General features: G+C 45.7%; 1 protein-coding gene across 7 annotated transcripts; it reads left to right on the top strand.

Annotated features, from left to right (window-relative positions):
• The first annotated feature begins 1,017 nt into the window (after positions 1-1,017).
• Positions 1,018-23,623, top strand: FKTN (fukutin). Of its 7 annotated transcripts, none has more exons than XM_084834766.1 (11): positions 1,140-1,307; positions 2,634-2,838; positions 7,252-7,311; positions 10,002-10,205; positions 12,981-13,258; positions 14,683-14,815; positions 15,400-15,462; positions 17,470-17,599; positions 18,974-19,107; positions 20,262-20,392; positions 22,136-23,592. In XM_084834766.1, exons 2-11 carry the CDS (start codon positions 2,734-2,736, stop codon positions 22,347-22,349), a joined length of 1,452 nt encoding a protein of 483 aa, XP_084690892.1. In that variant the 5' UTR covers positions 1,140-1,307; positions 2,634-2,733; the 3' UTR covers positions 22,350-23,592. The 7 variants fall into 7 exon arrangements, with proteins under 7 accessions (XP_084690895.1, XP_084690892.1, XP_084690897.1 ...); XM_084834773.1 differs by lacking the exons at positions 1,140-1,307; positions 15,400-15,462 and adding exons at positions 1,314-1,400; positions 9,502-9,596 and having other exon boundaries at positions 22,136-23,623; XM_084834767.1 differs by lacking the exon at positions 1,140-1,307 and adding an exon at positions 1,314-1,400.
• Positions 23,624-25,158: the final 1,535 nt, after the last annotated feature.

Here is a 25,158-nt window from a genome sequence, read left to right as displayed (position 1 = left end):
TGTACTGTGGTAGTTACAGAAAAACAGGTGAAGAGAAACTACTGAAAGATGAACCAGTAGTTGACAAAGCTGGTGTGCTAGAATGATTAAATAGGGATTGTTACAGCTTTCTCTGTCCACAGTGCAAGAATAATTTACATATATTCTGCTGCTCTGCTTTCAACGTTAGTGTAGATTAGAATCTTCATTTTGTCCTTAAACTGCATAGCAGGGGAGGAAGCCAATTCTGCTTGACTATCGTTTTTCTCAACGCCTATTGGGTTAGGCTAAAGCACCCCTAGAAACAGTAACACCCCCAGTTCCTATACTGCAAACCTTAGAACATGAGGTAGATATGGATAAGGGAGAAGGTCACGGATTTAAATACCAGGGGGCTAGCTGTGTTTCAGCACGTTTCTTGTAGAACCTCAATCTGGTGAAGTACAGTCTGGTCTATGAATGTTTTATGTGATATTAAGGTTCAGACTCTGTTTATGCCACAATAGATGCTAGTTTTTAAGGTGCCACAGGGACTGTGCCTTGTTCCATGACTGAATTTCTATCCATGTTCGTTCACTCCCCAGCTGCTCTCAAGTTTCGTAGCGTTCAAGTTTTGGAAACTAAACAGGTATTAAACAACTTGAAAGACAGGAACACAAATTTTTTTTAAAAGTCTGAAAACCATACAGTCCGCCATTATCAACACAAGGACGATATCTGAAGTGGTTTCGGCGCAACCTTTCTTCGGTGGAACGGAAGCCAAGCTGTGAGCAGAAAGGGCCGGCCACCTTTTAAACAGCCTTCTCCAACCCGGCGCCTGCAGATGTGTTGGACTACAGCCCCCATACTCCCCCAGCCAGTACTGGGGTTGTGGGAGTTGTAGTCCCAACACATCTGCAGGGCGCCGGTTGGGGAAGGCTGTTTTAACCTTCTCCGCCTCCGGGCACTCGAAAACGTTTCACTTGCGCCTGCCCGTTCTTCTCCCCGGGGCCGCGCGCACAATGAATCTACAACACTTCCGGCTCTCCGCGCGGATGCGCATTAAAGCGGATACTTGCCGAGCGCGAGGCGACAAGGCCGCTTCCTCCTGCCCCGCACATAGAGGCGTCGAAACGGAAACCGGAAATGAAGCGAGCACTGTGTGACCATAGACTTATAACAGGACAGGCGCCTGTGTGTAACTTGACTGTCTCTTCTGCCTACCGCTCCGCTCTTCTCACACCGCCCCAAAGCTACTCGTGTCGTAAAGAGCGGCTTCCTTTACGGCTCCTGGTGCCGCAAACCCCCATCCCTTGGTTTTCCGCAGCGCTTCTGTCCGTGACCAGCAGGTAACCGGGTTTGGGGAGGGAGGCGCTAAACACGGTGCGGCGGGAGGGAGAGGCTGTGGCAGCGCTTCTTTCCTTGGGCGCCTCCATGGAAATGTGAGATATGAAGCTAGCAAGCAGGTCATTAAAGTAACAAGAATGCGAAGGGGTCTCTGCCCCGATGGTCTTACGATCTACAGTTTGAGAGCGGGAAGGAAGGGAAGGAATAGGTAATGGGTGTGCACAAATGGCATTAGGCGTTGTTTCCGTTGAAGAGGATGACTTCATAGGAAAGAAAAGGATGTGTGTGGGCAGCCTTCCCCAACCCTGCGGATATTTTAGGCTACAACGATCATCATCCCTAGCCATCAGGATGATGGGAGTTGTAGTCCAACACATCTGCAGGGCGCCGGGTTGGAGAAAGCGAGCGGTGTGTGTGTGTGGAATCGTACCACAAGGGCCGCACGGGCAGTGTCCCTGCGAGGTTCGGGAGAGGAGCATCTTTGGTTTAGTATTGCTTTGTGCCTTTTACAGGGTGTGGCAGGCCAGCGTTCAGCCAGTACACCTTCTCTAGTGGGAATTTCCATGGATCGCCTGTAGAATTTCTCCTCGTTTCAAAAGCCCAGCATCCCTGGCAGGGAGTGGGGGAAGGGCTGAAACCGCTAGTTGTGCTGTGCTTGCTGACAGGGATTGTGAGAAGTCCCTGGATTTTTCTCCGTGTTAAAGAGGCTGAAAGGCGATTGACTTCCGGTGGATTGTGCCCCTAGTTTGTAGACTTTCAGAGTGTATGCTAAAGCTGTGTGGTTCAGTATGTTTGCACTCAGCATTAGAAACGAACTTCAGAAATAAAAGAGAGAGCAATAAATTCTATTCAGTTTTACTGCACTTCTGGAGTTACTGTGTTTTTAGCTTGAAAACTTGAAGAGGCATTATGCTGTTTGCTGTACTTTGCACAAACTTTGAAAAGAATAGCATCCTCGCTAAATGAAGTGAGGATGGTAACCACTAGGGAGAGAATACCCCAGTTACAGCCGTATCAGAGGCTCACCGTCTTTACCGCAATTGGTGAAAACCTTTACATTCACCCCGGCATTTAAATAACGCATGTCTTATTTTCAGTCTGGGGCTCTCAGTTTAGTATAGATGTTTTCAATGGGTTTTAGTCTGAACAGTATTTATTGCTTCATATTGTATTTTAATGTTGCATTCGTTTTGTGAGCTGCCCAGAAAATGTGTGTGATGGGGTGGCTTTGTAAAAATAGTAATAAGTACATAAATAAATCATTCTAGTTCATAAAATTATTGCAAGCACTTAATTGAATTCAATTTTTTTCAAAAACATCGTTCCAGCTTTGCTTTCCACAGCAGAGACACATAGTAAGCCACCTGAAAAGATGAGAAGGGCCAAACTCCTCCTTTCAAATGACAGTCAGGAAAGTCTTGAAGACTAATGCAGAGAATTAACAAGAACGTGGTTTTGGGCCTTCTTACTTTGACCAGCTCAGTTTTCCTCCTCTTCCAGCTGTACTATTATAAGTATTATTTGTCTCCAAAGGTAAGAACCATTGTGGCTCTCTACTTAAAAACAAACCTGAGTTCAGCATAACTAGTGATGTGGGTTTTCCGGAAAGCTTTGCATTGGAAAACTTTCAGTTTGCGTTGGAAAATTTTCTGTTGCCCTAGAGAGTGATCCAATTTAGCATGTTTATTTTACTTCTATTTAATAAACAACAAAGTAAAACAAAGAAGTACCCCATGTAATTTTTTTGTCCCAATGCACCTGAAATATTTAAGTTGAAAATTAAAGTACATTTAGGGCACAATCCTATGTATGTTCAGACAGAAAAAAAGATCTACAACTCCCAGCATGCCCCAGCCAGCTGGGAGTTGTAGAACATTTTCTGTCTGAACGTGCATAGGATTTGTTGTTGTTGTTCAGTCGTTCAGTCGTGTCCGACTCTTCGTGACCCCATGGACCATAGCACGCCAGGCCTTCCTGTCCTGCACTCTCTCCCGGATCGTGCTCAAGTTCATATTCATTGCATCGGTGATGCTATCTAGCCATCTCATCCTCTGCCGTCCCCTTCTCCTTTTGCCTTCAGTCTTTCCCAGCATCAGGGTCTTTTCCAGGGAGTTTTCTCTTCGCATTAGGTGGCCAAAATATTTGAGCTTCAGCTTCAGTATCTGTCCTTCCAATGAGCACTCAGGGTTGATTTCCTTTAGGATGGACTGATTTGACCTCCTTGCAGTCCAGGGGACTCGTAAGAGTCTTCTCCAGCACCACAGTTTGAAAGCATCAATTCTTCGGCGCTCAGCCTTCCTTATAGTCCAGCTCTCACAGCCATACATTACAACTGGGAAAACCATAGCTTTGATTAGACGGACCTTTGTCGGCAGGGTGATGTCTCTGCTTCTTACTATGCTGTCTAGGTTTGCCATAGCTTTCCTCCCAAGGAGCAAGCGTCTTTTAATTTCATGGCTACAGTCACCGTCTGCGGTGATCTTGGAGCCCAAGAAAGTAAAATCTGTCACTGCTTCCATTTCTTCCCCTTCTATATGCCAGGAAGTGATAGGGCCAGATGCCATGATCTTCGTTTTTTTAATGTTGAGTTTCAAACCAGCTTTTGCACTCTCCTCTTTCACCCTCAACAAGAGGCTCTTTAGATCCTCTTCGCTTTCTGCCATTAGGGTGGTATCATCTGCATATCGGAGGTTGTTGATAATTCTCCCAGCAATCTTAATTCCGACCTGTGATTCATCCAACCCGGCATTTCTCATGATGTACTCTGCATATAGGTTAAATAGGCAGGGTGACAATATGCAGCCTTGTCGTACTCCTTTCCCAGTTTTGAACCACTCGTTTGTTCCATGTCTGGTTCTTACTGCTGCTTCTTGACCCTCGTACAGGTTTCTCAGGAGACAGGTAAGGTGGTCTGGTACTCCCATCACTTTAAGAATTTGCCACAGTTTGTTGTGATCCACACAATCAAAGGCTTTAGCATAGTCAATGAAGCAGAAATAGACGTTTTTCTGGAATTCTCTTGCTTTCTCCATGATGCAGCGAACGTTGGCGATTTGATCTCTAGTTCCTCTGCCTCTTCGAAACCCAGCTTGTACTTCCGGTAGTTCTCGGTTCGCATACTGCTGAAGCCTAGCTTGTAGGATTTTGAGCATCACCTTGCTGGCATGTGAAATGAGCGCAATTGTGCGGTAGTTTGAACACTCTTTGGCATTGCCCTTCTTTGGAAATGGAATGTAAACTGACCTTTTCCAGTCTTGCGGCCATTGTTGAGTGTTCCAAATTTGTTGGCATATTGAATGCAGCACTTTAACAGCATCATCTTTTAGGATTTTAAATAGCTCAGCTGTAATACTGTCACCTCTGCTAGCTTTGTTGTTAGTAATGCTTCCTAAGGCCCACTTGACTTCACTCTCTAGGATGTCCGGCTCAAGTTCAGTGACTGCACTATCATGGCTATCAGGGACATTAAGATCTTTCCTGTATAGTTCTTCTGTGTATTCTTTCCAACTCTTCTTAATCTCATCTGCATCTGTTAGGTCCCTGCCTTCTTTGTCCTTTATCATGCCCGTCTTTGCACAAAACGTTCCCTTGAGATCTCCAATTTTCTTGAAGAGATCTCTAGTCTTTCCCATTCTGTTGTTTTCCTCGATTTCTTTGCATTGTTCATTTAAGAAGGCCTTCTTGTCTCTCCTTGCTATTCTCTGGAACTCTGCATTCAGTTGGATATATCTTCCCCTTTCTCCCTTGCTTTTCGCTTCCCTTCTTTCCTCAGCTACTTGTAAAGCCTCATCAGACAGCCACTTGGCTTTCTTGCATTTCTTTTTCTTTGGGATGGATTGAGTTGCTGCCTCCTGAACAATGTTACGGACTTCCGTCCATAGTTCCGCAGGCACTCTGTCTATCAGGTCTAATCCCTGAAATCTATTCCTCACCTCCACTGTATATTCATAAAGGATATGATTTAGGTCATACCTGAATGGTTTAGTGGTTTTCCCTACGTTCTTCAATTTAAGCCGAAACTTTGCAAGAAGCAGCTCATGATCTGAGCCACAGTCAGCTCCAGGTCTTGTTTTGACTGACTGTATGGAGCTTCTCCATCTTTGGCTGCAAAGGACATAATCAATCTGATTTTGATATTGACCATCTGGTGATGTCCATGTGTAGAGTCGTCTTGTGCTGTTGGAAAAGAGTGTTTGCTATGATCAGCGTGTTTTCTTGGCAAAACTCTATTAGCTTTTGTCCTGCTTCATTTTGTACACCAAGGCCATGCCTGCCTGTTATCCCGGTGATTTCTTGACTTCCTACTTTAGCATTCCAATCCCCTATGATGAAAAGGACATCTTTTTTTGGTGTTAGTTGTAGAAGGTGTTGTAGGTCTTCATAGAACCGATCAACCTCAGCTTCTTCGGCATCAGTGGTTGGGGCATAGACTTGAATTACTGTGATGTTGAATGGTTTGCCTTGGATTCGTACTAAGATCATTCTATCGTTTTTAAGATAGAATGCTTTTCCCACCCTTTTGTTGACTATGAGTGCTACTCCATTTCTTCTAAGAGATTCTTGCCCACAGTAGTAGATATAATGGTCACCTGAATTAAATTCGCCCATGCCTGTCCATTTTAGTTCGCTGATTCCCAAGATGTCAATGTTCAATCTTGCCATCTCATGTTTGACCACCTCCAGCTTACCTTGATTCATTTATCTGACATTCCAGGTTCCTCAACAATATTGTTCTTTACAGCATCGGATTTTCTTTTCACCACCAGACACATCCACAGCTGAGTGTCCTTTTGGCTTTGGCCCAGCCGCTTCACTCTTTCTGGCGCTACTTGGAAATACCCTCTGCTCTTCCCCAGTAGTATATTGGACACCTTCCGACCTGAGGGGCTCATCTTCCGGCGTCATCTCTTTTAGCCTTGTGATACGTTCCATGGGGTTTTCTTGGCAAGAATACTGGAGTGGGTTGCCATTTCCTTCTCCAGTGGACCACATTTTGTCAGAACTCTCTGCCATGACCTGTCCGTCTTGGGTGGCCCTGCACGGCATAGCTTATGGCTTCACTGAGTTACGCAAGCCCCTTCACCACAACAAGGCAGTGATCCATGAAGGGGAGTGGATTGCGCCCTGATAATTTTAGCAACCCAAAGAACTATGTGTATTACACTGACAACCACTCATCTCCAATTCTGAAACTGTCAAGCTTGTCTAGTATCGTATTTGCGATTGGCATCTGTTCATTGTTACTAATGAACTTAGTCAGGAAATGGAAAAATTCCCGCAGAATAATAAAGCCCTGGAAATTTTTCCACCCCACATCATGGAGCACAGTTAATCTAAGGAAGCGTTTACAGGGATTTGAAGTGGGTAAGCTAAAATGTATTGCCTTGTCCATATATGGCAGAGGTAAGGCCAAGGCTTTGATACAACACATATTTCCTTGTTAGTAAATCCCATGAAAATCAATAAGGCTTCTTTAATTGTCAAGGAAACATGGTTAAGATCAGATTTCAAGCATTCCTGTACTGCTGGCTCATCAAGGGGAGTGGGGTGCTTATTCGAATATTGACAGATGTGTAGTTTGGTTTCTGGCTTTGTTGCTTGGAATCAATCTAGCATAGCAGAAGGGTAGCACATTTCGCAAGTGTACACACTGAGGCTGTGGAGAACTCTAGTTGGTTTTGAAACTAAGGTTATAGTCCTATGCATTATTACGTTTATATCCTTCCCTTTTCCCTCTTGCAAGGAACCCAAGGTGGCTTAGAAGGTTCTCTGAGAAAATGTGCTCTTGGGGATCCTACTGTTGAAAGTAGATTGGTTCAGATATAAAAAAAATGATATGATGTTAGTGGGAAATGTCACTGAAGCTTCACTCTTCATAACTACATCTTGGTGGCGGAGCTCAGATTTGACTTGCAGAGCCTCTTCTCTCTTGTTTGGTTTTATTAGAACGGAGCCGTTTTTCCAAAGATTAAAGGGAGCAAAACGGGACAAGACAGTAGCCGATGGGTAAGTGCCGCTGCTCTATTTTTTATTTCATTTTCATTTTTTACTGGTTGTAAAATCCTCCGACCGAACAGCATTTGATGGGTTTCATTTATTCCAGCTAAGGGGATTGTAGTGTTCCTGGAAGACAGTGTGAAGATCACTGCTGTAAGCAAAACAATTATTTATTGATCCATTTCCTAGTTAGCTTACCTTAGCACAGGAATGGTCTGGGAGCCGCTTTTGCCCCCTAGCACGGGCTGCAGTCCGCGGGGCACCCCTCAAAAAACAAACCAAAAAAAGTGCCAACATTGCTGGTTTGCTGCCAGAATTCAGTGGCAAGCCTCTCTACCGGGCGACAGAGTGCTACAGTGATCACATTTAGCTTGTTTCCAAGGTAGATTTAATTCTCTTGGTGCTCCATAGTGGCTTTGCAAACAAGCTAAATTTGCCTGTTTGGGTGCTCCATAGCCACTGTGGATACTATATCTATCTATCTATCTATCTATCTATCTATCTATATAGTGGCAGGGGCCACATATGGCCCACCCCTTCTTTAGAAGATCAGAATCCACATATGTGGGTTTAACATGTTCCACTCTGATTCTTTTGAGAAGCACTTTGCAAATAAAATCGCATCTGCTCTTACGCTCTATTAGACTCCAATTTGGATCACTGTCTGTTCAGAACTGCGGATACATTTCACCTGTTGCGGCCCAAAGATGCGGAGACAGAGCCTAGAGTTCTGGTTTACCCTTGTTTGCCTGGCCCTTGCCCATTCTGACTGGTCCTAGCCAGCATTGGGGGAGGGTGGCTCGGTGGGTCCAGGAGGCGATCCATGCTTCTCTGCAGGAAGAGATTTTCCCACCTGCCTCAAAAGAGGTACCTGTGACGTCCTCTTGAAGAAACCTTCCCTGGGCCCTACTAATCATGTCAACGTTGACCTAGTGGCAAAGCTTGCTTTTTTGAGCAAGTTGTTTGAACAGCTGGTGGCTGTTCAGCTCCAGGCGCTCCTGGAGATGTTTTGTACTGAGTTTTGTAGCCTAATATCTTTCTGGCTTCATGCCTGGTTGAGGAATGGCTTTGGACACCCCTATGGATGGCCTGCACCAGGAGAGTGACAAGGGAGTGTGTCCCTCCTGATTCTCCTGGACCTCTCAGCTACTCTGAGCTGTGGGAGGGGTGGGAAATCTCAGGCCTGTGGGCCAGATCTGGCCCTCCTCAAGTCCAGGTTCAACCCTTGGGCTGAATGAGGTTCCTTGACACTCCTAACTGTGGTATCTTTCTGGACCAGCTGTCTGGGATGGGAATTGAGGGGTGCTGCACTCCAGGGGTTCCACTCCTACCAGGATGGCTGGTTCTAGCTGCAGGTGGCACCTTGACACTTGCACAAAGGTGTGCATCATTTTTCTGTTTTGTCCCCCATGCTGTTGAACATCGACATGAAACTGCCAGCAGAAGGCATTTGGAATTGGGTGCCATCAACATGTGGATGACATCCAGCTCCGTCTCCCACTGGATCTGGATGTAGCTGGAGAACCAGTGTGGTGTAGTGGCAAGAGTGTTGGACTGGGAGATGGGAGATCCGGGTTCTAGTCCCCACTCGGCCATGGAAGCTCACTGGGTGACTTTGGGCCAGTCACAGACTCTCAGCCCAACCCACCTCACAGGGTTGTTGTTGTGAGGATAAAACGGAGAAGAGGAGGATAATGTCAGCCGCCTTGGGTTCCTTGCAAGAGGAAAAAAGGCGGGGTATACATGCAATAAATAAGCAAGCAAGCAAGCAAGCAAGCTGTGAAGGGTGGGAGTCAGCAGTGGGCTGGATGAGGAGCAGCAAACAGTGAACCTGGAGGAGACGTCTTCAGCCCATTCTTGATGGAGTTGTACTCTCCCCTTAAAGATCGTGTTCATACCTTGGGGGTCCTCTTAAGTCCAGCACTGTTGCATGTAATGCCGTTCACCAGCTTTGGCTGGTGTACCCGCTGCATCCACTCTTGGGGGGTGGGGGAGAGTGTGTGTGGGATCTGGACACAGGCTAGACTACTGTATGTGGGCCTGCCTCTGAAAAGTGTTTGGAAACTCCAGGTGGTACAGAATGTGGCGCCTGGATAGTTAACCAAGGCTAGCCACAGAAGACATCTGTGTTGAAAGGGCTGCGTTCGCTGCTGGTCTGCTTCCAGACTCAATTCAAAACACTGGTCTTATCTGTTACAGCCATAAACAGGTTGGAATCCAGGAATCTATGGGGCTGTCTTTTCCCACATGAACCTGCCTGCCAGTTAAGGCCTGCTCCAGAGTGCCTGCTCCAGGTGTTCTCCTTCTTCTGAGGTTAAGCTGTTGGAGAGGGGGCCTTCTAAGTAGTGGCACCCCAATTGTGGAACTCCCTTCTTCCTAGAATCATATGCCTAGCACCTTCTTTTCGGGCCTTTAGGCACCAGGGAAAATCCATCCTGTTCTCTTGAGCCTTTGATGGCCTTTAAATGGTTGAGACATCTCTTAACTTGGGGGGCGGGGTGCTGCTGCTTTGAAATGTGAATTGGTTTTACCAGCTCTGGTCTTGGGTGTGCCCAAAGTAGCTCTTGCTATCTTAACCACAATCGGTGGGACACTGATCTTTGATGCTAATTGACATAAGGTTTTAGTTTTCAATATATAGCTTTCTTCAAAATGGTCACTGCTGATATAATTTTTCCCCTCTGTCTCTCTTTAAACAGCATGTGGTTAGGAAGTTCCTTAGTTTGGTGTCCAATCACAACATAGCTGTGCATCTGATCGATCCCTTGCTTCTGGGGCTGATTGACTCAGACTTGCAGCAGCTCAGGGCCGCCTCTGATGGCAGCCACTCAGAATGCAAGTACTTCTGTGCTCCACGGGACTATACCACATTTGCACTATTGGACAAAACCTGGAAACTTGAGGTAAGCTTGTCTCTCCCGCTTTACCTAACCATGATAAACTTTACATCTGTCTGAGAATAAACCAGCATTTCCCCACCCTGTGCCCTCCTGATTTTTTTGGACTACAGTACCAGCATTCCTGAACATTGACCATGCTGGCTGATGGGAGTTTCTGAGACTGTCTAAACCCTGTTACAGATTTATGCCCTAAATGTAACACCACCAATGGGGGGGTTAATTTTTTGTGTACACGGAACACTCTTATCTTTGCATCATTTTATTATTTAGAGGAGTTAGGGCAGGGGTGGAGAACCTTTTTTCCGCTAAGGGCCACATTCCGTCAGGGAGCCATGTTCTGAGGGCTGCATACCAGTGATAGCCAAGGCCAGAGGTTCCCTCTAAAAATCATCACCACCCCACACTATTTCTCTCTCACATACAGAACCAGAACCCCCCCCCCCCCCGATCTCCCTTCTCTAGCAGTTCCCCACCCCTGAACTAGGGGCTGTAGTGAAACTGTGATGAGCAGTGAAGTTTTCCAGGCTTCCCAGAGGAATATAAAGGGGAAAGAGAAAATCAGGCCCCATGTGGGATCTGGCCTACTAAAAATGCTAAAAAGAACTATAACCAAGAAACGGAGTAATAGTGGAGTCTCCAGTGTGCCCGCAGACACTTCCCTTGGTGCCCACCAGGCTTCCTGCCCCTCCTGATTTTTATTTTATCTCTTAAGGCTTAAAAAAAATGGAACTGGGAGGCTGGCCTGCTGTAGAGCAAAGTGCTGCCCTGTAGCGCCATCTTTATTTGGGTTCAAAAGGGTGGCTTTGTGTTTTGGAGCTCAGACTCCACCTGTGCCTTGTAATTACATTCTTGGGCAAGTTACTTTTCAAGTCTCTTACCTGTTTGACTTCGGGGAAATGAAGTTTTGATACCAGCCATGCCCACCATGGCAGCCATTTTATGAATGAACAAGCCCTCCCCCCCATGGTAGCTACTTTGTGAGAGTGCCCATGACACTCTGAAGATTCTAAATGTGCCCACCAACCCCCCAAAATATTGGGGACCGCTGAAGTAATGAATGTCTGCTTTTGCTTAGACTCATAGAATAGTAGGGTTGGAAGGGGCCTATAAGACAATCGAGTCCAACTCTCTGCTCAATGCAGGAATCCAAGTCAAAGCATCCTTGACAGATGGCTGTCCAGCCTCATCTTGAATGCCTCCAGTGTGGGAGAGTCCACCACCTCCCTGAGTAATTGGTTCCATTGTCGTATTGCTCTAACAGTCAGGAAGTTTTTCCTGATGTTCAGCCGGAATCTGGCTTCCTGTAACTTGAGCCCACTATTCTGTGTCCTGCACTCTGGGATGCTAGGGAAGAGATCCTGGCCTTCCTCTCTGTGACAACCCTTCAAGTACTTGAAGAGCACTATCATATCTCCCCTCAGTCCTCTCTTCTCAAGGCTAAACATGCCCAGTTCTTTCAGTCTCTCCTCATAGGGCTTTGTTTGCAGTCCCCTGATCATCTTTGTTGCCCTCCTCTGAACCCTCTCCAGTTTGTCTGCATCCTTCTTAAAGTGTGGTGCCCAGAACTGGACACAGTACTCCAGATGAGGCCTAACCACTGCTGAGTAAAGGGGAACTAGTACTTCCCGGGATTTGGAAGCTATACTTCTCTTAATGCAGCCCAAAAGAGCATTTGCCTTTTTTTAAAGCCACATCACATGGTTGGCTCATATTCAACTTGCGATCTACAACAATTCCATGATCTTTCTCGTTTGTAGTATTGTTGAGCCACGTATTGTTGAGATTAAGGCAGGGTTACCAACTTGCGCTTAAGGGAAACCTGGGGTCGCTTAGAAGCTTAGTGGAGTTTCTCAAAGGTTAATACCCGAATTGGTGGACTAGCCTCCCTGAAAGAGTGCTTGCTCACCACTGCTGACCTTTTCTAGAAATACATTATTTTAAGGGGGTATCAGGGAGGCATCTTCAATTCATATAGGAATGGGGTGAGAACCTGCGATTTGCGGCCTAATTTCATGCGGCCTGCATAGATGGGGTGGCACAGTGCTGTAAACTTGACCCGCTTTTGGCTGTTGCTCTGCCTGCCATCAGCTCAAGCCCCTAGCTGACTTTGCCCTTCATAGGAAAAAGGTTTCCCACCCCTAACATAGGGTGCTGGTGAGGCCAAAGTGGCCCTGGCCCCCATGTGAACTGTGCAGGGGGATCTAGGACATGTTCCAGAATCCTTTACAACATGCAAGAGTTCCTTGGCAGACAAGTCAATGTGGACAGGGTTCCCTTGAGGCAGAAAGTTTTAAAGCCACAGGCTTAAAGTGTACAGCGTTGGTGGACTAACATCATCTGCATGTTCATTTCTGCAAGAGTGATTCTCCAACTTGGAGCATTTGGGGGTGGTTCTGTTTAAGCCATGGGAGGGCAACTTCAGACAGTCTGGGGGCACTCCTGCCACCACACTAGCGGCAGTGGCAAATTTATCTTGTTGCTTGAAAACAAGATAAATTTTGCACTTCTAAGTCTGTTGCAGTTTGCCACTGAATTTTGGCAGCAAACCATCAATTTGCTGCACCGCCACATTTCAGCAGGGTGGTGGTGGCCACCCCCTGGTTTAAGCCATAGAAGAAATTGGAAACAGCAACTTTGTATTGTATCATCAAGAACAGCTCATAGGGAAGTGGTGGAATTGCCGTAGGAGTCACCTCATCCTGCCCAGAGCATGGGCCCCCAAAACAGAGCTGTGGTTTGATGAACAGGGCTGGAGCTGATACATGGTGTCCATTTTAGGTGGGCCTGCTTCGAGCTGCTGAGAAGGTGGGATTCCAGTGCCTGAAGATTCAGAGCCGAGACCCGCGTCTGGAAGGAATGGAGGACCTCTCTGGGACAGAGATTCCCCTGCACTACATTTTCAGGCTGGCAGCTCACGCCATCCATCTGGTGGTCTTCTACGAGAGGAGCGGCAACTACCTCTGGCATGGGCCGCTGCGGCTGAAACAACACGTGGACCGGAAGTTTGTGCCTTTCCGGAAGCTGCAGTTTGGCCGCTACGCTGGAGCCTATGACAAGTACGAAGCGGCAGGGCAGGATTTTTCAGGATATTTGATGAGCTGAGTTTTTCTTGTGAGGCAAGTCCAACAGCAGGATTTTGCACCCACCTTCTCTAACCTGTTGCCGTCTGGATGTATTGGACTACAATGCCAAGCATCCCCAAGCCAACCCTGCTGGCTGGGGTATGCTGGGAGTTGTAGTTAACACACCCAGAGGGCACCAGTTTGGGGAAGGCTGCCGCACATCGTTGCTGCAATCAGATGTGTAGGTTTACACATTCAATGGTAACTATGTCAGTAGAGCAAAGTTTTAGGCTTTGCTAACACAGGTAATGAGACGACGTGTCCTCCCCCCACCCCCTTCCCTTTGGATAATGCTAGAACTGGTAATCTCCCAGTGACATTTTTTGGAAGTAGATGCAGGGTAGACAAAAGCAAGGGAATTCCCTACCAACAGCTATTAGCTATGATAGCTAAATGGAACAACTATGTACAGAGGAAGGCTATGCCTTTTAGTATGGAAGCCAAACAGAAGAAATAACAAGGAAATAAACAATTGGCTGTTCATAATTTCCAGTGTGGTATAGTGGCAAGACTGTTGGACTGGGAGCTGGGAGATCCGGGTTCTAGTCCCCACTCAGCCATGGAAGCTCACTGGGTGACTTTGGGCCAGTCATACACTCTCAGCCCAAGCTACCTCACAGGGTTGTTGTTGTGAGGATAAAATGGAGAGGAGGAGGATAATGTAAACCGCCTTGGGTTCCTTGCAAGAGGAAAAAAAGCGGGATATAAATGCAATAAATAAATAAATAAATAAATAATCATGCCCTATTATGGCCTTAAATGCAAGAAGCTACAAAGGGTTTGGTCCCCCAGTAGTGAAGGCACTCAAACACCGTCCGTCTATCAGAGTAGCATACCCCTTTCTTTTACACCTGCTTCTAGTATGACAGACTACCAGATCCATCTGGTTAAAGCAACTACTTTTTTTTAGAGTGTAGCCCTGGCTTACCCTTGCACTTCTCATTTTATTTCATTGTTTTTCTCTTTGTATTTCTGCCTTTCATCCCACCAGAGGCATTCGTGGCAGCACTCAAGGAAAAGAGTAAAAATGGCACAACTGTAAAAACAGCTTTAAGCAACACACTGCATATTAACAGCCAAGGCTTAAAATTGCTTTTCAAATTGCTTCATGTTGGTGCAGATGGGCTGAATGGTTTCAGAAGCCCTCGTTGGTGTGGGCGGATGGATGGAGCAATTTTGGAGCGTTTGAATGAAAGTGGACAGGCCGCATTTGCTGTTTATGTACCTGAGGTGACAGCAACTGTGCTGGTGCTTTTCTTTCCTTTTTTAGTCACCTTCATGATGTGGAGAAGCAGTGGCTCTGGTTTTGTTAGATTTTCTGGCCAGGATAATGTAACCCTTTTTCCCTTGCCTAACAGGATAGAATTACTGAGTGTTTCCATTGATGGGATAATGGTCCAGATTCCAAAAGAGCCATCCCAGTTCCTAGAGGAAAGATCCCACTCTAGGTTTCTTGAATGTCAGTACAGAGAAGCCCGATCCTTCTTCCAGGTTAGTGGTTGTCAAGTAGCGTTCCTTCCAGAATGTGAGCTATCTCCAGCATTGTTTAGTTGGTTGTCCCTCCGCACCCCCCCACCAACTCCACGGTGTTAAAATGGCAGTGCTTGTCAGAATGAGCTATAGCACAGAGGGGCCATAGCTCAGTGGTCGAGCACCTGCTTTGCATGCAGAAGATCCCGGGTTCAATCCCAGGGGCTCCAGGTTGGGCTGGAAAAAAACCCTGCCTGAAAGTGTGGCAAACCACCGCCAGTCAGTGTTGACAATACTGGGCTCGATGGATTAGTGGTCTAACTTGGTTGAAGGCAACAGCTTATGTCCCTAACAGTCAGAAATGGAAGCACTGCCATGTGTGAAGTGCGTGGATGGATGCCTTTGCTCCCAGACTGCAGAATTGTGCAAAAACAGTTATTGCAGACTTACACAACTGGTGACCCGCCAAGCCAAGTACAGCCCATCAGTGGCCTGCTAGGACTGGATCACTGTCTTTGCTGCCTGCCTATAAATGCAAAAATTTGGCTGGCTGGCTGGCTGTCTTCCTTTCTTTGCTACATTTATATCCTGCCTTTTCTTCCAAGGAGCCCAAGGCACCGTACACGAATCTCCTCCTCTTCATCTTATCCTCTCCACAATCCTGTGAGGTAGGTTAGGGTGAGAGTCAGTGGCTGGCCCAAAGTCAGCCAGTGAGCTTCATGGCTGACGGGGGACTTGAACCTGGGTCTCCCGAGTCCAACGCTCTAAGCTTTACACAGCGTTATCAAACAGTTGATGGGCTCTTTGGGGCTTGGTGGATCATAATTTGTACAATCCTGATTTAATGCATTCTGCCTTACTGATTTAACTTGCTGTATGGCTGCTACAGAGAGGAGCCATGAAGGTCTAACTGGTTTTTGGTCTCTTAAGTGATTCTTATTTAAATATTGTATCTGTCTGAATTTAGATCCTGTCAGCATTCAAATAGCTTGGGGTGTGAATAACTATTCACTTAAAAGCAGATGTGTAGCCCAGGATCCAGTGAATGCTCTCTCCATTTCAAAAGTAGCTTGCCACAGAGCATAGGAGGCTGCTTGCTGTTCAAGAAGCACAAGTCGAAAGCTCCCTTGGGTGCATGGAAGTATCCTCAGGGTACTTTGAATCTTGGCTGTAATCTTGTTTTACATTTCAATTCTAATGGAAATGGCTTCAGACCTGTTAACCTGTTCCCCCTTCCAGCTGACCAGTAGCTTAACTTTATAGACTAAAAGCCAAACACAATATAGTAATTAACACTTACCGTGATTACTTATTAAGATTTGAAATTTTGGCTTGAACACTTGGTGGCACCAAAGAATGAAAATACAGAGCATAACAATTAAGAACACGTTTGGGTAGGAAAGCAAGAAATGAGTGTGTTATTATCTTCTGAGCCATGGCAGTAAGAAAAGGGCAACTGTGTTGAAACCCATTCCATGGGTTTGAGTATGTCTTGACATTTATGGAAGATAGAGAGTTGGCTCTAAGGATCGGCAGTAAGGGGAATATGCAGTTTATCAGTCACGACCACTACTGTACAGTATGAAGAGTATGTAACTACTTTTTAATGGGAGTTGGGACCAAAGATAATAGACTGACTTAGAATCTCACTTATCGATCTCTCTTCTGAGCAATGTTTGATGCAATACTTTGCAATATGTCGGTAGTGACATCTACTTTGTATAAGCTCTCAAAAGTTGACCACGCTGCTTTTTAAAATAATGTTTTATATCGGTTTTTCTTCTGATGTCATCTTTTGAACCCATGGCTTCAATATCTATTTTCCAGACCCCGTTCAAAGCATCTTGCATTTGGGAGGGAGGGAAATGGTTTCATCAGAAAGACCCACTCCGTCGGCTCTGCTCACAGTCAGATCATTCTTGCCCGTGCCCCCCGAAGCTTGAGACCATGTCATACTAAAGCACCTCCCAGGCTGCAGGGGGCACCTGTGTGTATATCACAGGTAGCATCAATAGGGTTTGAGCTGTGGTTGAGTGGAGGAGGAAATTGACTCTGCAGAGGTGTGGAGCAATGGGGAAGGAATGTGCCCCATTCTCACTCTTTTATTCACTGCTCCCCGGCCCTGTAACATTAGGCCAGGGAAGCTGAACCTCAGGCCTGTGGGCCAAATCCGGCCTGCCTGGGCATCCAGTCTAGACCTCCAGGGTTCCCCAGGTGGCCACGCCCCTCTCCCTTTCCCCCAACTTTCAGCTGTTTGGTGGCTTCCTGGCTTTTGTGCCGTTCCCCTCCCTCTTAAAACAGTTGAAATGCCTCTCCTAAGGCTTAATTCCTGGCAATAAGAACTTTAAGCTACAATACATTAGTATGTTTGGCCCCACCCCTTTTGCCACTGGAATGCAGCCCCCGAGAACTTCTTTGTAATTGAATTTGGCCCTTGGACTGAAAGAGGCTCAGCACCCCTGCATTAGGCAATCAGGAACATCATTTCCTAATAATACCTCTCACGGGTCACTAAAATTCCTTCAATAGAAAAAAAATATTTGGGAAGTAAAGAAATGCTAGGTATAATCATGGCAAAGCAATAGTTTCGGGGCAGGGGGGTTGTATTTTAGAAATAGCACAATAACTATTTACAATGTATAATGTCAATGTCCCCCCCCCGCCTCTTTTTTTAGCTGTACCCTGATGACGCATCCCTCGATGCCGTGGAATTCAGGAGAAAAGCCAAGGCATTGCTGCATCTTGCTGCTCTGACTTTAAACGGGTTAGGTGTGAGATTCTGGCTGAGCAGTGGAACTTGCCTGGGTAAGGAGCTTGCAGTCACATTTGAAACTGGAAATGTTCTCTTTGGCTCCCCTGTTGACTGCTGAGGTTGAGAACGGAATATATCAAATGAGTAAGTGGTGTCTCAGCTGAGGCGTGTGTATATAAGAAGTGCAAAATATACAAACTCAACATGGTTGCACACCAAGGAATCCACGAGAATTCAAAGTGATGTCCACTCGGCTTTAATCCAAAGAACCACGAAGCAGAGGTGGCTCTGTATGTGGGGCAAATGGGGCAGTGACCCCGTCCCTGCCTGTTCCCCAATCACAGTGCCACACGTAGTCTTCTGCCGTGTCCTCCACCCCACCAGCCTCAATGGGTACCAGCTACCACTGCCACGAAGCTAATGAATCTAAGGGGTCTTTAGACTTTGGTGTTCTTAAACCAGAGCCTTCCACCCCTCCTGCTCCCTCAATGCAATGCTTAGGCTCATGGAACAGGCTTGCATGAATGTAATGCAGTTTTTGCACTGGGACCAACTGTGGAAGTGGAGGAAAGTCAGAAATTGCATTACTGGGCTGACAAGCGGTGCGGGAAGGAGCTGCCTCAGTCTGGATGGTGAGCATCGCATGGAGGCAGCTGACACCAGAAGTCAGCTGAGTCTCTTTACACAGAGAGAGGCAAAATGGACAGGGTGGGTAATGGGAGGAGGGGCTTTGTGGTGTGGCCCCACTCCCTGACATCATCTGGCCCACCTCACCAAATTAGCTTTCCCACCCCTGTTCTAAGGGCAAAGTTGCTTGCAAAACGTTATGGTTATCCAAACCTTGGGAAAATTTGTGTCATGGAAGGGAGGGGAAGACTACATGTTCAATCAGAAATGGTTCTGCATAGAACTTAGCCCCCCCGCCCCCCCCCCAGTGTTTGGCATGTGAAACATATGAGTAAGTCTTTATGTTGATAATACTTGTGTTAATAATAAAACATTAAATACAAAGACCCACAGCATTCAGATCACAGAAGCCCTGTGTTTTTTTAGGAGGAGGGGGAAATCTGCCATCTGCCACAGTTAAGATACCAACACAAGCCTTGTGTTTAAGCACTTGCCTGGTAGCAACAAGTGGCCAGGAATTCCTGGTAGGCAAGCCAGTAGGCTGGAGGAGGAGGGATGGAGCACTCACCTCCCTCCGCCGCATCCAAGCCGACTGCAGTAGGAGGGAAGCCCCCTTTTCCACGCCCAGCCTGTGGTGCAGCAGGCTTCATTTCCCTCCTCAGCCAGCACCCAGCGCTGGCTGGGAAAAGGCTTTGGAGGCTAGTACCTTTTGTGGACTTCTGCTGCACCAGCTTGGGAGTGCCATGACCTTTACTCAGGGATGTTTGCCATGCAGCTCATGGGTCTTTTGTATTTTCTAGGTTGGTACAGACAGTGCAATATTATTCCTTACAGCAAAGATGTGGACTTGGGGATTTTCATTCAAGACTATAAGCCGGATATTATTCCAGCATTTCAGAAGGCAGGGCTACCGCTAAAGCACAAGTTCGGCAAGGTTGGTGGATAACGCGCCTGACCGGTCCCCTGCCTTTCTCCGTAATGCTTCTTTCAAGGGGTCTGCAATGGCAGGCATTTAGAGGAATGGTGCATTGTGCCCCAGAGCAGGGGTGGGTTGAAGGTAGATCTCCAGATGTTCTGGACTTCAGTTCTCAGAAGACTCTGCCTTGGGAATGCTGGGAGTTGAAGTCCAAAACATCTGGGAATCTACTCCCCGCCCCCCCGGTCTAAGATCACTGGTGTGGGATAGAGCATGGATCTTGGACCAGGGAGGCCTGGCTTCAAATCTCTTCTTAGCCAAGGAGCTTGTTGGGCGAGCTTGAGCCAGTCACTCTCTCTACTAACCTGCCTTGCAGGGTTGTTGTAAGGATCAAATGAGAGGGAGGGGAGAACTATTTACGGACAACTATTTATCCAAGCTTCTTGGATAAAATACAGGATAAAAATATAATAAACAGTCCTCACATGCCATTGATCAGATGGGTAGAAGTCTCAACATGCCATTGCGCTGTAGTATGCCTGAGAGACAGGACCTTGTGCAGATAGGGGCAGGCTTTCTTCTCTCAGTGGCTTGGTTTTCACTGGTTGGGCTCATTAATATCAAGTTTACCCTTATCTCAGCGGCATGCCTAAGTGCGCCGTTCTTTCTTTTTCCCGTACAAAGGCCATATATTTTATATGATACGAAAAAAATATGTGCTTAAACTGGCCACTTTTATTTTGGAGAAAAAGCAGCCGTGGGTTCCCAGAGTGGGATGTGCTCCCAATCCGGAATGGGACCCTGCCCCATTTTCCTGCCCAGACTTGCCCACTTTCCCCCCGGCTGCTATTTCCACCCCCCCCCCCCCCGGTGCTGCTTACTGCAGTATCAAGGAGGGGTGCTATTTTCCAGCAGGAAGTGGGGGTGCAAAGGCCTGATCCGAATTGGGAGCACATTCCAGACTGGGAGCCCTGCACATTTATACTTCAAAATGAACATTGCCAGTTTTAAGCACACTTTTAAAAAATGTGAATAATGTAATGTGTCATTTGGCCCTGGAATACGTGCAGCAGATGTGGAATCTGCCCATCTCGCGTTTATGGTGTTCGGCTCTGCAGCCTCATGAGTATTTTCTCTGTCCTGTCACGTGTGTCTTTTGGTCTACCTTACAGATAGAAGACAGTTTGGAGCTTTCCTTCCAGGGAGGAGGAGATGATGTGAAACTTGATATTTTTTTCTTCTATGAAGACGATGACCACATGTGGAATGGAGGAACTCAGGCCAAGTCGGGCAAGAAATTCAAGTATGACTCAGACTTGGCTTCTGTGGGGGAAGGACAAGCGTGACAAATCACAACATGAGATACTCTTACCAAAAAGTGTAGCACAGATACATTCTGCGGTCAATACAGAAGTAATAGCCTGCCAGGCAACAAAGGATTGCATCTTCTCCAATTGATTTTCCAACTCTGCTTTTGGAGAACACTGGTGGGATTCCTAAGAAGCTTCTCAGGGGGTTCCTCAGTGAGAAGGTTGGTAATGGTGGAAAAGCTCCTCCGAAAGAGAAGGCTCACCCTTACCTGTCTTCCTTTGCAATGTGTAGCTGCAGGAGATGGTTGGATGTTTTCTAGGTCATGGACACCGTCCAAGTAGGGTGGCGGTGAGGCCCAACAAGCCTGACCAAGTGCCCGGCGTAAGCTGTGTGTGCTGTAGGCCATTTCCCAGAATCCTCTGCGATCTGCTAGGGTTCCATGGCAAACACACACATGTTCCTCCACAGATAAGTCAGTGTGGCAAGGGTTGCCTGAAAGTAGAAAGTGTGAAACCTGCTGCTCTAAGTAAAGAATGTACTGCAGGTGGGAACAACATTTCCCAGTGGTTCAGCCAGTCCGTTAGTTGTTATGGTTGCTGGAGCAACAGACAGGGAGAGCGAAAGTGAGTGAAGTGCTTTAAAACTAGTGGCATATCTATTACTCAGTATGAAACTGCAATTAGCACACAACTGAAAACTGGTCTAGGTATATTTATCTAATAATGTAACAATATTGAAACACACAATCCTTTATGATTTTTGCTGACTTATCTTTTAGTGAAAACGAGTACTGCTTCAACAGAAATAATATAAATGTGAAAAAACAATGTAGATATAATGTTATACATGTAATAGTAGAAAATTTAAACAATAAGTATATACTTATTTTGTGAAGTCTTTGTGAAATTCTTTCCAAGAGTCTTGGAGAAAGATTTTTAGAAGAACTTCAGAAAAAACTTTTGGAAAAAGAATTTGTGCAGCTGTTGTAAAAAAGGCAAACTCTGTGTTAGGCATAATGAGAAAAGGAATTGAGAATAAAACTGCCAATATCATACTGCCCTTATGTAAATCTATGGTGCGACCACACTTAGAATACTATGTATGGTTCTGGTCACCACACCTAAAAAAAGATATTGTAGAGCTGGAAGAAGTGCAGAGGAGGGCAGCTAAAACAATTAAGGGGCTGAAGCATCTTCCCTGTGAGGGGAGGCTGGGCTTGTTTAGCCAGGAAAAAAGGGGGGTAAGGGGAGACATGATAGAGGTGTACAAATTTATGCATGGTGTAGAGAGTGTGGATAGGGAGACATTTTTCTTCCTCTCTCAAAATACTAGAACTGGGGTCATCCTATGAAGCTGATTGGTGGGAGATTCAGGATAGATAAAAGGAAGTACTTCTTCACACAGCGCATAAACTATGGAATTCACTACTACAGGATGTAGTGATGGCCACCAATTTGGATGGCTTTTTAAGGGGGTTAGATAAATACCTGGAAGAAAAGGCTATCAGTGGCTACTAGTCCTGATGGCTATGCGCTACCTCCAGTACCAGAGGCAGTAAGCTTATGTACCAGTTGTGGGAAACATGGGTGCGAGGGTCCTGTTGCTCTCGTCCTGCATGTGGGTTCCTGGTCAACAGCTGGTTGACCACTGTGTGAACAGGCTGCTCATATGTTCTTATTACACTGATTGCTAAGCACCTTTATCTGCTGACCTTTCTGTCCTCCTTGTAATGCAGATACCTGTTTCCCAAATTCACACTATGTTGGACTGAATTTGTAGAACTCAAGGTACGTGTACCATGTGAAGCCCTCCATTATATCGAAGCCAACTATGGTAAGGACTGGAAGATGCCTGTGAAGGTGTGGGACTGGAAGAACTCACCACCCAATGTCCAACCCAATGGGATCTGGCCTATCAATGAATGGGACAAAGTCATTCAACTCTACTGACCCATCTGTAAGATGCTGGAATCTAGAATGTATTTGTTGCCATCTAAATTGCTCCTCGCCAGAAGTAATTATCAATTGTGGGATGTGTCATCCATTTGGAGATGAGTGACCCTGAAAAGGATCGAACAACTATTTTATTGTACAACACACAAGCAAATTGGTGTACCATATAGCTGAGGAAGGAAGAATTTAAAACGAACCCTTGAGTTGTCGAATCAACCAACTTGGATACTTGTTAACAGAGTACTACTGTGGTCTAGAGGAGTGTTGGCCAATGAGTTTCAAAAGTGGAGACATCTTGCACATGTCTGTGTTGCATATCTCCAGCTTTTCTATGTAATGACCCTTGCCTCTAGGTACTTATAATGACTGACCAACCATGATGGGCTCAGGTTGTTTCTACTCCTCAGGTCACTGTCTGGAGGATAGGATAACCTGAGAGTTTACTAGGGGTATAGAATGTGGCCATCCTTGGTCTACTATATCATTTGTATGTTGCAATAATTAGGAGGTAACTTGTTCTCCTTTGGGCCATTGCATTAACATTTATTTAAAATGTTTATTTGACACATCCCTTAGTATGAGCAGCTATTCCAGACATTTGAAACTGAGCAAAATAGAGCAGGAAATGGAGTTTCTATGAAGTGTTGGATGAGACAAAGAGCTAAATCTGTGAAGGAGTTCTCAAGAGTATATATTATTTATACATGGCTAACTATGGCCTAAAAGGTCTGTTTAAATTATTTTGAGCTCTGTTATACAAAGCACAATAATGTAACAGTTCTATTTGTGGATAGAGAATGTGGATAGAATATTTTCCAACATATTAAAAACTTTCTCATGTTTAGATAGAAGAAATGAATAGAGGGAGAACTAATGTATGCCCTCTGGCTAAAGCAGAGTATTTAAATGATCATAAGGTATTGTCTAACTTATTGACAGAGTTGTTGACCTTTTTGTCCAATGTATATTAGTGGTTCCAATCAAAAGAGTTAGTTTAAATCCCATTAAAATCAATAGGAAGTTAATAACAGCTGTTTATGGATCAGAACCAAATTCTAATATACTTGTTATGTTTGTTATGCAGAGGTACGCTTTTAACTTGCAGTTCGAGATGCTACTCATAACAAAATAATGAGAAAGTTTGAGGCTTTTGGAAAAAAAAGCCTTTATAATAAACATCTGAAAACAAAATTGGTACATTTATTCAAACTATCAAAAAAGCCTTTATAATAAACATCTGAAAACAAAATTGGTACATTTATTCAAACTATCAAAAAGGTCAAGGTCTGTGTATTTGATGAATATATCTATAATGTATAGCTAGTGCTAAACTATGAAGTTCTCATTTTTAAGGTTAAATTGTTGCTTCTACCTCAAGAAGCCTAGAAAAATAACAAGAAAGCTGCAGCACAAGCATGAAATACAACTTGGCATAATAAAGCCAGGTATGCATCTGCACTCTGTGCTATGTGATAAGCACTTCAAACTACCCTAGCTAGTCCAAAGGCATAGGTGCTGTTCCTTTCTCAGATGTGAGAAAGATTTTAAAGTCACATGGTAAATATGATTTAAAAACAATTATTGGTAGCTGGCTCTCCAGGCAGCTCCTCCAGGGTACAGCAATATTTCAAAATAGGAATGAGTCGCCTGAGAGATTCCAGCTCCTTGGTTGTCCATACTGAGAAGCAGCAGGTACTCCTTTGGTGTGTACTTGGTTGTGAAATGGATGAGCTCTATATACAGTCTTTGGTTCTTGCGCTATGCTGTTAATTTCCTTCCTGCCCTTAGTAAAATGGAGGGTGCTTTCTGGAAGAAAAGGGTTTCTGTATATCAAAAGCAAGAAGCATTTGAAATTCTATTGTTGGATTTCTTTTGCAAAGTGTACTGCTGTGTGTGTGTTTTAAAAAAGAGGGAAACTTTAAACGCTTCTTCCACGTTCTGAGTTAGTAGTAGTTTGAATCCACACACACATGCAGTTGTCCAGCAACAGGCAGTCTGTGGTGCGTGGTGGTGGTGGTGATGGTGATCCAGATCCACCACTGCCGCTACCACCACCATTCTCCATTTACAAAGCTCATAAGCGCTGTACAGATATTGAAAGAGAAGAGTCCCTGCCCGCAGACTCACAATCTAAGAGACACAGTGCAAAAGGAAAAAAGAATGTGGAGGGAAGAGGAAAACAAGCATCAGAGCAGCAGCTCTGGCCAAGGAATGGGGCCAGGTTGGTCTCAGTTCTAATAGGGCTTCTTTCTGGAAGAGAAGGGCAAAGCAAACTCCCTGCAGCTGCTCCTTCATGGGCCAGTGTATGGGGCCAGGACGGTCTCCCTTGCTGTGGCTTACTTCCTGGGAGGCAGGGGTGCAGCCTCCCAGTGGCCGCTTACCTGTGGAAAATACAGAAATAGTGCGGCCACTCTGTGCTCGTGATCAGGTGCAACAGGTGTCATTTTTAAACTCTTTGAGGAAACTGGGGTCAAGGTTGTTCCTTACAAGCTTGTCAGGGGTTCCTGCAGTGAGCGGATTGCTTGCCTGCCAGCACCAAGTGTTCCCAGCAATGCATGCATGTGGCTGTGGAATTCCGGCTTCTTCTGGAGCATGCAGCCAGTTCTGTTGGGCTTCACAAGATTCGGAGCTGAGTGTGGGGCCTTGCACTGGCCTACAGCTCCAATTCGTTTGCTGAGAGAGTTGTCACTCCTCACCCACCCCCAAAGCAGGGCTCCTGTGCACATAACAGCTGTCTGACTGAAAAGACACTTAAGGAGTGCAGCTTCCTATCTGCTGTGGAAAGCTTCAGCTGTTGAACTCTTCG

Source organism: Heloderma suspectum, chromosome 2 (genome assembly GCF_057233095.1).
Source record: "Heloderma suspectum isolate Gila_16-S chromosome 2, 16-S_ref, whole genome shotgun sequence".
In the NCBI taxonomy this organism is placed as follows: Eukaryota; Metazoa; Chordata; class Lepidosauria; order Squamata; family Helodermatidae; genus Heloderma; species Heloderma suspectum.
This window is presented reverse-complemented; position numbering and strand designations above follow the sequence as displayed.